This window comes from Halichoerus grypus, chromosome 13 (genome assembly GCF_964656455.1).
Source record: "Halichoerus grypus chromosome 13, mHalGry1.hap1.1, whole genome shotgun sequence".
NCBI lineage: Eukaryota > Metazoa > Chordata > Mammalia > Carnivora > Phocidae > Halichoerus > Halichoerus grypus.
Window position 1 is genome coordinate 16,228,559 of NC_135724.1, and position 12,589 is coordinate 16,241,147.

General features: G+C 46.3%; 1 protein-coding gene across 2 annotated transcripts in view; it reads left to right on the plus strand.

The window, feature by feature from the left end:
- CCBE1 (collagen and calcium binding EGF domains 1) overlaps nucleotides 1-11,722 on the plus strand; it is a 248,153-nt gene extending 236,431 nt beyond the window's left edge. Inside the window, exons 7-11 of one of the 2 annotated variants that reach the window (XM_036101774.2) lie at nucleotides 4,594-4,714; nucleotides 8,176-8,315; nucleotides 8,417-8,452; nucleotides 9,159-9,194; nucleotides 11,237-11,722. In XM_036101774.2, coding sequence (XP_035957667.1) covers nucleotides 4,594-4,714; nucleotides 8,176-8,315; nucleotides 8,417-8,452; nucleotides 9,159-9,194; nucleotides 11,237-11,470 — 567 coding nt within the window. In that variant the 3' untranslated portion in view covers nucleotides 11,471-11,722. Of the gene's footprint in view, nucleotides 1-4,593; nucleotides 4,715-8,175; nucleotides 8,316-8,416; nucleotides 8,453-9,158; nucleotides 9,195-9,816; nucleotides 10,064-11,236 lie in introns of those variants that run through there. The other variant, XM_078060235.1, reaches the window with a different exon arrangement.
- The last annotated feature ends 867 nt before the right edge of the window (nucleotides 11,723-12,589 follow it).

Here is a 12,589-nt window from a genome sequence, read left to right on the forward strand (position 1 = left end):
ATTCTGCATGGAGCACTGGGTGTTATACGCAAACAATGAATCATGCAACACTACATCAAAAACTAATGGTGTAATGTATGGTGATTAACATAACAAAAAAAAAAATCCAGGAGCTATAGGGAAGCTTTTCCCAGCCTGGAGGATCCTTAGAATAGTGCCACTAAATCTCACATGTTCGGAAATGCAGTCGCTAAATCAATATCTGGCTTTCCCTTGGCCTCCCTGGCTTTCACAGAATGTCTATTCTGTGAAAGAAATGTCTAAAGAGTTGAAAATTTTGTGTCCTGATACCCGTCACCTTTAAAGACCTTGCTGTAGAGCTCCATACAATCCAGTAGCAAGTACTTCTTAGTACTCTAGTAACTCTTGTGATAACTCTCACGCACTTAGTACTTCAGTAACTCTCATGAGGTTAACTCTCACGTACTTAATACTCCAGAAACTGGTATTCGGTAACTCTCACGCACTTAGTACTTCAGTAACTCATGCGGTAACTCTCATGTGGTTGGTGGGACTGGAATTGGTCCACCTCATACTGAATTCTGCAAACACATGGTGGCAAATCTGACCTAATGCTAACATTTAACATTACGAGGAGCAACTCATTTTTCAAGGCACCTGTAAGCATGTGTTGCATTCTGTAGTTGATAAAGCAGTTTTACATCCAGGATCTCATTTAATTCCCACCGTGACCCTGTAAGAAAGATGCAGGTATCCTCAGAGAAGTAAAGTCACTGCCTAAGAGGCAGGCTAGACTTCTGCCCCTGCACTGGGGGCAGGATTGTCCATTGGATTTTAACTTCATCTCACTGCAATAGATGCTCTCTGTTCTTTCAGAAAGAACGTAGGACATCTGCCCAAATACACTTTGACCAAGAAGTAGGTACTGGGTGTCTTAGACCATGGCCAACCCCATGATAGAAAATAGTATGCAGACATGCTGAATTGCCCCATGAGTGTAGTCCGCAAAACCCCAACTGTGGGGAACTCAACAGTTCCAGAACTCCCCTGGGTTCTTTGGTGGGTAAATTGTAAGGAAAAGAAAGAGGTGGAGCAGCGACCTGCGGATTGAAGGAAACTTAAAAGACCTGTCGTTTTTGTAAAATGAACAAGACTAAACCATAGTGTGTGGGCATGCATAGTTAGGTCATTTTTAAATTTTTTTTTTTTTTTTTTACAATTTTTAAAAGTTTTTACTTAAATTCCAGTTAAAGCACAGTGTAATATTAGTTTCAGGTGCACAATACAGTGATTCAGCATTTCCACACATCACATTGTGCTCATCACAACAAGTGCACTCTTTAATCCCCATCACCTATTTAACCCATCCCCACCCACCTCCCTCTGGTGACCATCAGTTTGTTGTCTATAGTTAAAAGTATGTTTCTTGGTTTGCCTCCCCTTTAAAATTATTTTTAAAACACAGGAAGTTATTAAAATCAGGATAGCGGTTACTTTTGGGGGAAGGATGAGACTGTGATTGGGTCAGCACATGAAGGGTGACTTCTGGTGAGGGGCTAAGTACCATTTTTTGACTTAGGTTTTGTAAAAAAGGTACTTGCCTTATACTTATTTGCTAGGATATAGATTTGTGGGGTTTCCAGATTCTGTGCTTTTATTTTCCGATAAGAAGTTTTTAAAAACTGTATGCAGACCCCAGTGGCTCCAGCTCCATAATTACTTTCTTTGGTTTGGGAAGGGGGAAAAGTGATTTGGCTAAAAAGGGAGATTTGAGAATAGGTAAAATATCCATCATGTAACTCGTAGAGAGGGTGCCGGGCCTGTCAGCACTGAGGGGAAAGTCGGAGGCAAGGAAGCCAGTTTCCTGAAAACCCCCGTGTTCCTGCTGCATGGACGGTTTGGTTTGAGGTGGGCGCCGCTGCTGAGCATGAACGAGGACTCGGGAGGGGTTTGGGGAGCACCTGCTGTGCCTTACGGTGGGCTGGGAGAGGAGGGAATGCAGGCCCTGTGGAATCAAGTCCTGCCTTCGTAAACCGTCCTATCTGGGCAATCAAGCCAGTGGGGTGAGTCCGCCAACAGCTGCCACGTGGAAGGGGACAGACAGCCTCCGAAGGTAGAGGTCAGTGGGGCTTCAGGGGCATGCGCACATTGGTGGCCTGCCGTCCGCGTTTGCACATTCTAGCACGGCCTTTAGTGCCAGGCAAAGAAATGACTTCTCAGTCGTTTGTGACCTCCTCTGCTACCTTGATCTAGTTGCTCTGCAAAAGGGGTCTTCTCAGGATGTTGGGAAGACTAATCCGTACTAAAGTGACTGGAGATGCTTTGCTGAGGATCACTGGTAATGTCGAGAGAGGCAGCTTGGTGTTAGGAGCACAGATTCCAGAACCATATAAGCTAAGCTTGAATTCTAGCACCACTACGTGCTGGATGTATGACCCTAGGGAAGTGACTTAATGTCTTTGCACCTCCTTTCTATTAAAAGGGGATGACAGGTAGAGGGAGAAGCTTAAAAAAAAAAAGGGATGACAAAACTATTTTTGTTTTCATGATGATCAAATGAGTTAACATTTACAAAGGACTTAAAACAGTATTTGCTACTTAGAGCTTTGTAAATGTTTACCAAGTAACATTTTTTTAAAGATTTATTTGAGGGACAATTTGGGGGCCTCCGTCGGTTAACCGTCTGCCTTAAGCGTCTGCCTTCGGCTCAGGTCATGATCCCAGGGTCCTGGGATCGAGCCCCGCATTGGGCACCCTTCTCAGCAGGAAGCCTGCTTCTCCCTCTGCCTGCCGCTCCCCCTGGTTGTGCTTTCTCTCTCTCCATCTCTTTCTCTGACAAATAAATAAAATCTTTAAAGATAAATATTTACTTGAGAGAGTGAGTGAGCGTGGGGGGCAGGGGCAGAGGGAGAGCATCGCAAGCAGACACCCCACTGAGCTCAGAGCCTGATGCGGGGCCCAATCTCACAACCCTGAGATCATGACCTGAGCCAAAACCAAGAGTCGGAGGCTTAACTGACTGAGCCACCCTAAATAATGTTAATTGTACGTCCTTACAAGGTGCTTTACAGCAGCGCCTACCTGATTCGTACCAACAGCTCTATGAGATACTTTATGACAAAGGCTAATAATATGAGATAGTGATATTCATGATTCTATCAATTGGAATCCAGGGTAATGTAGACTCTCCCTATATTACTATGACCTTCGCAAATACCTGCATGCCACAAGCCCATCCTCTGCTGTGTTTGTGCAGCAAGTCAAGCCAGGGACCCTGGACACCTACTGGGATGTAATTACCCAGCAGGAGGTCAGCCGGGAAACGGAGGTGGACATTTACTGGGTCACCTCATGACATTTACAAGGGAGCAAAGAGAGCTGGTCTCATCTTCCAGGCTTGATCCCTTAGATCCAAAGATGGGTGTAGGGCATCAGAACATGCCAAGGCTAGGGAGGAAGTCTGCCATGCTCCTTCTCTTGGCCTCTGTCGCCCTCTAGACCCAGGGTTTCCGAGCAGGGCCTCCTCCAAGAGGATGTAGGGACAGATGTAACATGTTCCAGAAAATCTCAGACATACCTGGTTCCTATGGGACTCCAGGATCCAGAGTAAGCCTTCTGGAGGGGATAGCCCTGACCCTCATAAATGTGCCTTTCTCCACCTGACTTTGCACCCCCAAATTAGCTTCTTGAAAGAAAGAGACTAGAACTGCCATTTTATCAAGTCACTTACTATGTTTCAGGTCCTGCGCTGGGCACCTAACCTACATTTCCCATTAAATCCCCACGGCCCTAAAGGTGGGTGGTGGTGGTCCCTTTTATTGGTGAGGAAAATGGAGGTTCATAGCGTTCAGTTCTCCCAGAAGGTCTCACGGATTCACATAGCTTACCTGACCTCAAGGAATGCGAAGGTCATTTGTCTGGGCGGCCCTTCTGACTTCCCCTAGAGTGAGCTGCCTGCAACCCAGGAGGGAAAGCGAAGACAAAGCTCTGGCGCCCTTTATGCCCTAGTTTCAGAAGTGACACACCATCACTTCCACCATTTTCCAGTTATTGGAAGTGAGTCTCTAAGAACAGCCCACGCTCAGAGGGCAAAAGTTAGCTTCCACCTTTTGAAGGGAGGAGTATCCACAACTTTGTGGACATATTTTTCCATCACGGTCACTGTTTGCCACCAGTTCCCGAACACCTGAGTATGTAGGTGAACCGTACGCCACGTGCCTAGTCCTGGCTCCCAAGGCTGAGGGCCCATGTCTTGATCACCATTGTCACCTTAGAACCAAGCACAGGGCCAGGCACATAGTAGGTACTAAATAAAATAATTAACAAATTGAAAGTCTGAAACAGGTAGATTCTATCAGTTATGGGAATAATGAGTCTAAGGATATCTAGACTATCTGGAGCCTGTCCAGGTTTGTCTACTAACCAGCCAAGTGATCTCATACAAGTAATTTTCACTGGAAGGTGTCTGGATTTGGAAGGGGATCTCTGCCGCCCCTTTGAGCTCTAACTGGCTTGGACAGAGGAGAATGACCGTGAAAAGGATTTGCAGCCCCTGCAAACACAGAAATGCGAACCATCTTCCTGGCCGTGGAGCCGTCACCTCCTGACCGGGGGATCCTCTTCTCTTTCCAGATTGCCCTGCTCCCCAACAGTGCTGCCGACCTGGGCAAGTACATCACGGGCAACAAGGTGCTGGCCTCAAACGCCTACCTTCCGGGACCTCCTGGGCTGCCTGGGGGCCAGGGCCCTCCGGGTGAGTGGGGAGGAGAGCAAAGGAGGGGGACAGAGCCACCAGCCACTGCCTGCCGGGAGCTCACACGAGTGCGGGCGGGACCAGGTCCAGACTGCACGGGTGAGGGCAGCCGCAGGATTCCGGGGAGCTCCCACACCCGTGTCATGAGAGGCTTGGGGGAATTGGGTCCTCGAGCCTGAGAAACCCTCATAACTGGGAGAAATCTGGAAGAAGAAGGTCACTGTCCTGGGCTTGGGTAAGATTCTTAGAGATCATTTTCAGTTACGGAGAAACAAAATGAAGACTTATTTTTAATGTTAACGTACAGAAATAGAATTGGGTGAGGAACACATGGGGGCACATCAGCCAGCCGTAACCCCTCGTGGCCAGCCTCATTTCTAATGTTCCTCAGGCTTACTTCCTCCTTCCCCTATTGTTTGTGAACACACTCACATTTGTATTTCTTTATATGTATAGACCTATATATTTTTCTTCGAAGTCAGCTTCGCTGAGATACAATTATATACAGTAAAATGTACCCCTTTAATCCAGTTCAACAACTTTTTTTTTTTTTAAGATTTTATTTATTTATTTAAGACAGAGAGAATGAGAGAGAGAGAGCACATGAGAGGGGGGAGGGTCAGAGGGTGAAGCAGGCTCCCTGCCGAGCAGGGAGCCCGATGCGGGACTCGATCCAGGGACTCCAGGATCATGACCTGAGCCGAAGGCAGTCACTTAACCAACTGAGCCACCCAGGCGCCCTCAACAACTTCTGATGAATGTATACGTCCTACATCAAGCTCGCTCTTACCACTACCCTGTATCAAGATATAGAATATTTCCATCACCCCAAAAAGTTCCCTTGTGCCCCTTTGCAGTCTACTCCCCGGTCCCCAACCGTAGGCAACCACCAACCTGCTTTCTGTCACTACTTTTGTCTGTTCTAGAACTTCAGAGCAATGGAATCTCATCATGGGTGTGGTTTTTTGTCTGACTTCCTGCATTCAGCATACTGCTTTAGAGATCCACCCTCATCGCTTGACAAAAATACCAAATGTCCTATTGTTCCATCAAGAAATATATAATGAGAACTTTATTTTTCTTTTTAGCAAATGTTTGGGGTTTTTTTTAAGATTTTATTTTTATGAGAGAACGAGAGCACAAGCAGGGGTGTAGCAGGCAGAGAGAGAGGGAGAAGCAGACTCCCCACGAAGCAGGGAGCCCAATGTGGGGCTTGATCCCAGGACACTGGGATCATGACCTGAGTTGAAAGCAGACACTTAACCAACTGAGCTATCCAGGTGCCCTACAATGAGAACTTTAAAAAATAGTTACATGATGTTTAGTATTTTATTATAAGTCCCTCCATAGATAAGATAGATCAACAGAATCCACACCAGTAAAGGAAATGATATTAGTGGATGATTCTAAAACATGGAGTGTCTTCTCCCTGATTATCATTGCTTAGTAGTGTGCTAGGTGTTATGAATGATGACCTGGCCTTCTAATGACAAAGACAAGACACAAAGAGCAAAGGCAAATAGAAGAAAATGGTATCTGCCTGCCCCTAAGTAAGTGAACGGGTGCTTCCTGCTGTGGGAACTTCCGGGAGAGACCACAGAGGCCTGCAGTGATCCCAGGACTTGGGTTTGAACTGGACATGGAAGAGTGGGAGGGTTTATTCGAGAATATGGGCAGATTTGAGGTTGGAAGTTCAACAAAAACAAAGGCTCCAAATTCCTTCCAGACTATTTGTTTTCTTTTTCACTTGATCTCCTGGTTTCTACCAAACATACCAAACTGGGTCTCAGTCTATACAGGGAACAAGAACTGGTCCAGGACCTTGGTTGACCTTGTTCACTCTGTTGGCCTGAGGTACTCTAGCCCATGGTGAAATTTTCTCCAGATCCTCCCACAGGCAGCCTCTTGCTGCTTCTAAGTAGATGTGGGTCTCCTTGCAAATTGATTCCCAGCACAGAGTTCCCCACCCTTCTCTAAGAGTATGTTCTTGCTCTGCTTCCCTGGAAGAAGTTCATCTCTAGGCCAGTCTACAAATCGCTCCAACAAGGACAAATGAAGTAGAAACAAGAGTACCATTGGCTGGCTGTCTTCTTAATGAATGACTTGCTAGCTTTCCTTTCCAATTCTGTCGTCTGGTTTCTAACAGAGTTTGAGCTGTCCAGGGTCCTTGATGGAGCCGAGAGTAACAGAGGACTAACTTTAGCAATGGACTGTGCCCTTACTTTGTCCTCCGATCCTTCCTTTCTCTCTCCTTATTTCCAGCATCGGTTTGTGATGTCCTCCATTGAGATATATTGGGGCAGCTTGGAGAGAGAAAAAGGTTTCTCTTATCCATAACTAAAAGTCCAGTCCCAGGGCTTACGATGAATCACAGACTAGAGTGTCAGCATGGGAAACTACACTGGGTTGGTGGTGAGGGGGTGGTTGCTGCTCCCCCGACCCCCCTCTTATGTGTAGGATGTTGCCATTCGCACATCAAAGCCCCACATTCTAAGGACACTTGACATACAGTGATCTCTGAAGTTCATTGATTGTGTAAATGAAGGCAAAATTAGGATAGCCGCTATCAAGAAAAGAACAGGTGTTGGCGGGGATGTGGAGAAAAGGGGTCCCTTGCACCATGTTGGCAGGAATACAAACTGGTGCGGCCACTGTGGAAGACAGGATGGAGGTTCCTCAAAAAATTAAAAGTGGAACTAATATGATCCAGCCATCCCACATGTGGGTGTAATATCCAAAAGAATCAAAAGCAAGATCTTGAGATGTTTGCATACCTGTACACATGACAGCGGTATGCACAATAGCCAGGCTACCTGTGTCCATCGTGGATAAATGGACAAACATAAGGTGGTGTATATAGCCCTGGAATATTCTGTTGTGTATGTATGTGTATGGATATAGTTATATACATCTATATTTGATATATTAGCTAATGTATATCTAATATATACACATTATGTAGTATTATGGTACACAATGAAGTAAGCTATTAATTCTCTTACAGAGAAGGGGTGTCGAGATGTTTTTGGAGAAATGTGGTCTACCATGATTATATAAAGATGGAGAATTCTGCTCATGTTAAGTTTAAAATGCCTATGGGGCGGGTGCCTGGGTGGCTCAGTCGTTAAGCAACTGCCTTTGGCTCAGGTCATGGTCCCACGGTCCTGGGATCGAGTCCCACCTTGGGCTCCCTGCTCCGCAGGAAGCCTGCTTCTCCCTCTCCCACTCCCCGTTGCTTGTGTTCCCTCTCTCACTGTGTCTCTCTCTGTCAAATAAATAAATAAAATCTTTTAAAAAAATAAAAAATAAAATGCCTACGGGGCATCTCAGTAGAGCTATCAGAAGGCAAATGGCAGATTGCAAAGACAAATGGCTGCAAGGGGCTCCCAGACTCTCTGGCCATCCAGAGCCCTTGTCCTCCTCGCAGGATGTGGAGCTAATGAGCTGTTCTTCGATTACAGGCTCACCAGGACCAAAGGGGAGCCCAGGCTTCCCTGGTATGCCGGGCCCTCCTGGGCAGCCCGGCCCGCGGGGCTCAATGGGACCCATGGGACCATCTCCTGATCTGTCCCACATTAAGCAAGGCCGGAGGGGCCCTGTGGTCAGTATTTTATCGGAGATCCATTTACTGTTGTTGGGGGCAGCGTGTGTTCTTGTCCCATGCATTTTCCTTCTGTTGAACTAGATCCCTTTGTCTTGTAGGGTCCGCCAGGTGCGCCAGGAAGAGATGGCTCTAAGGTCGGTCTTATGAGTGGTCCTTATAGCCCAAGTTTTCCCAGTTGCAACCCATTGGGCAGGCATCAAGTAAACCCAAGCACTGCGTCCTCTCCCCACTTTGTACATAACAAAATTGAGACACTCTTTTTCCCCAAGCTGGAAAGAAAATCTAAGATGTAAACAACCATAATAACAACAACAAAAAAAAAACACCAAAAACACCCCTCAGAATGAGCACCAGTGTACATTTTAAACAGGCCCCTCTGCAGCAGTGGGTTTTTCTCTTGGGCCAGTGTTCTTCGGCAGGGCTGTGTGGTGTGTCCCCACTCCTTTGACAGGTTTACTTCAAGAACAGGAAAAGCTCCAGTCTCTGCGAGTGGGTGCTTTCACTTCCAGAGCTCCCCGCTGCTCCCCCCACAAATAAGTCAGAATGCATTACTTTAGAAAGTTGATAAGTTACTTCACACTTTGCCTGGAAATACAAGCAATGCTCTTGTCTGATCCGGTTTGAAAATACACGGCCCTGGGGGAAATCGGAATGAGAGACACTTGACCCCAGCAGTTCTGTTCAAACAAATGGTCCCTTGAGTCCAGCTGCAGGCTTCCATTTGTTTCTGATAGAAAATACTTGTTTGTGTAGGTCAATGGTGATGGTGGGGGTCTACATAGAGCCCAGGGGTGGCTTCCCACGTGGTCCCCCAAGCTAATCTGACCTTTCTGCTTGCAGGGGGAGAGAGGAGCTCCTGGACCCAGAGGGTCACCGGTGAGTAGCACTATCTGCCCCGCTCCCTCGGGGGGAATGTCCTCCGGGGTGTAGCTCTGATGAGCCTGTAAGATGGTCTTACCAGCAACAGCCAGCCCCTTCTAGCCATGACTCAGCTACCCAAGGGGAACTCAGTGGTTTAGAGGAGAATATGGAGGACTTTAAGAGCTAATTGGGATTAATTTTTTTTTCTTTTGTCATGGCAAATCTTTATGTGGGAGGTCTTAAGATTAAAAAAAAGCCAGTATGCCATGAGTCTATTTCCAAGTATGTCCTAAAACATCCGACAGGGCTGTCATAACTCTGAACACTTAAGAGTTTAGCCAGCACTGCAACTCTAGCAGGTCCAGTGAGCAGGCCTATCCCCAAAACCCCGCAGACACATGCGTGGCTGCTTAGGACCGCCGAGAATACATTGGCTTGGATATATGTTGGTGTCTGGGAGATTAAAAAATGAAAATTAGTAGTATCCAAAGCACAGAAGAGTCAAGCAAGTCCATTACTTTTGAAAAGATCGGTGTCATTTCTGAAGACCGACAGACAGCTTAGATGCGATGCAGGAGGTCTGGGTTCTCATCTCAACCCTTCCACCGATTAGCTGTCTTGTCCTGGCCATCCTTAGCACCCCCGGATGTCTGTCCGTCTGCTCACCTGTGCAATGGCAAGTGGGATCTGAGCTGCCACTCTTCAAATGAGCATCAGTGACTATCAAAATACTCTCCACCACTAAGGGCTTTGCAGATAGAGTTTTGGAAGCAGCAGCTACAGCATCAGAGGCTGGGCGTGATAAGGATGTTACTGCAAAGCCGCGAACGAGCCCAGACCTTGCCAGTTCACGCATTAATTTGACATGCCCCACACAGCGCTACAGAGAAGTTAAAGCTTAACAAATACTATGCAATGATAGAAAATGTTCAGTCCATAGAAAAATGAGGAAGGCCTTGGACTTTTCCCAGTCAATGGGGCATGGATGTCTTTACAACATACTTTTTTTTTTTTTTTTAAAGATTTTATTTATTTGAGACAGAATGAGAGAGAGAGAGCACATTAGAGGGGGGAGGGTCAGAGGGAGAAGCAGGCTCCCTGCTGAGCAGGGAGCCCGATGCGGGACTCGATCCAGGGACTCCAGGATCATGACCTGAGCCGAAGGCAGTCGCTTAACCAACTGAGCCACCCAGGCGCCCTACAACATACTTTCAACTGCATTCAGGTCACAGTTATAGTCAATGATCCTTATAAACATTTTAATCATTTCCATTTTTAAAAGATAATATTTAGAGCATTTTTTTTTTTTTTTTTTTTTTTTAAATTTATTTATTTGACAGAGAGAGAGCGAGAGAGGGAACACAAGCCGGGGGAGTGGGAGAGGGAGAAGCAGGCTTCCCGCGGAGCAGGGAGCCCGATGTGGGCCTCGATCCCAGGACCCCGGGATCATGACCTGAGCCGAAGGCAGATGCCTAACGACTGAGCCACCCAGGCGCCCTAGAGCATTTTTGATACTCTAAGCCCTTTATATATATATATACATATACGTATATAAACTCATTTGGATCCTCACTTACGAAACCCTATGATGTTGAGGCTATTATTATCTCCAGATAGAGAGATGGAAACCCAAAGAAATTGAGTAACCTGCCCAAGACCAGCTAGTAAGTGACAGAGCTGAGATTCAAACCCAACAGAATCCCAACCTCTTGACCACTACTCTACGCTACCCCGTTTTCTTTGGAAGGTAACGTAGGAGGGTTCTTCTCATATTCTTTCATTCTACCAGATTTGACGTAGCTGAGAATTGGGAGGGAGGAGAGAGAATGTGTCACCACAGCTCATACGGGAGATGAATTAGGAGGCAATCTTAAGAATGCCCCCCCCCCCCGGCCGGCTACTATAGTAGTTGTTTACTCCATTTGGGACACAGAGTTATCAACTAAGTAGTTGCCATCAAGCAGGGGCAGTAGCAAATCATGGAGCCTATAGAAGCCATGGCTTTGCACAGGATTGAGTCTGTGGTCTTCTGGCTTTGATTCCTCTCCTGTGCGCAGGGACCCCCTGGGTCTTTCGACTTCCTGCTCCTCATGCTGGCTGACATCCGCAATGACATCGCCGAGCTGCAGGAGAAGGTGTTTGGGCACCGGACACACTCTTCAGCAGAGGAGTTCCCTTTACCTCAGGAATTTTCCAGCTATCCGGAAACCATGGATTTTGGCTCTGGAGATGAGTACCCAAAAAGAACCGAGATGAGGGACTTGGGACCCACCAGAGACTTTTACCCTTAGCACATCCCATCATCATCATGCCAGAGGAGGAGAAGAGAGTGTTTTCACCTGCAGTTAAATCATATACAGAGAAAGAAAAAAAAAACAACCCACCCACTGGAGACCTAGAAAAGATACATCTTTAATTTCTTTCACTCTTTTCCTGCCTTTTTCCCTCCTGCTCTTCTTCTAAATAATGTTTTCAGAGTCCCCTGCCAGAGACATGAGGGAGTAAGTCACTCATTTACTTGCTTCCCTCTAAGAGCCAGCTGGGGGGGGTGGGGGGGGACATATTGGAACTTTCCTTTTACTTCCTTCTTGTTCACGAGTTTCTGGATTTCTGAGTTAAGTACTCTCATGGTGTCTTAAAGTCAGGCAGAATATCCAAAAGGGAAAGGTGGCAAGGTGAGCTCTGAGAAGACATGAGGTTACTTATTCAAAAAAAAAAAAAAAAAATAGTTATGTGTCCAAAATAGACTATTACTCAGTATCAAAATTAGCCGCCTTTAATTAAAAGGGGGAAGACAACAATGTATGTTTACCTTGGTGGATAATTCTTTTTCCTTGTCACTCTAATATATTTTAAATATTCTATCCTCTTATCCAACCTTGTTTCCCAATTTTGATTAAAGGAAGGAGGGAAATAAGGAGCAGAGATTAGGGAAGATGGAGGAAAATTATAGTCCTATATTTCCTGTCCTATAAGTTGCCACATTCTAAATTCCAATATGACTATTAAGGGTTTGTGCCATGCATATCTGTAAGTTTCCTCTTCAGAGAAGATTATTACTCTAGCTGTAGGAGTAAATCCTCTTCTCAAAACAAAGTAAATGAATGAAGTGCCCAGATTCTCATTAGAATAATGGGCTCCTCGTTTGCCAAGACATTTTAAAGCTATTTGATCAAATGAATGGGCTTGCTCAGTAAATCATGGATTGTTAAATAAGGGTGGCCGACCCTCAGGGACCCCTGCTGAGTGGCCTGACTCTGGGTGCCCGGGAGGGGCCATTACGCTGTGACCCTAGTTAGATCAGTGTGCACTGATCTAGCTGGAGGCTGGAAGGAGGTCGCTCGCTTGGGTCACTGGGGAGGGAGAAGGGGAGCCTCAGGCAGGGTCCCCACAGACTCTGCAGAGGCAAG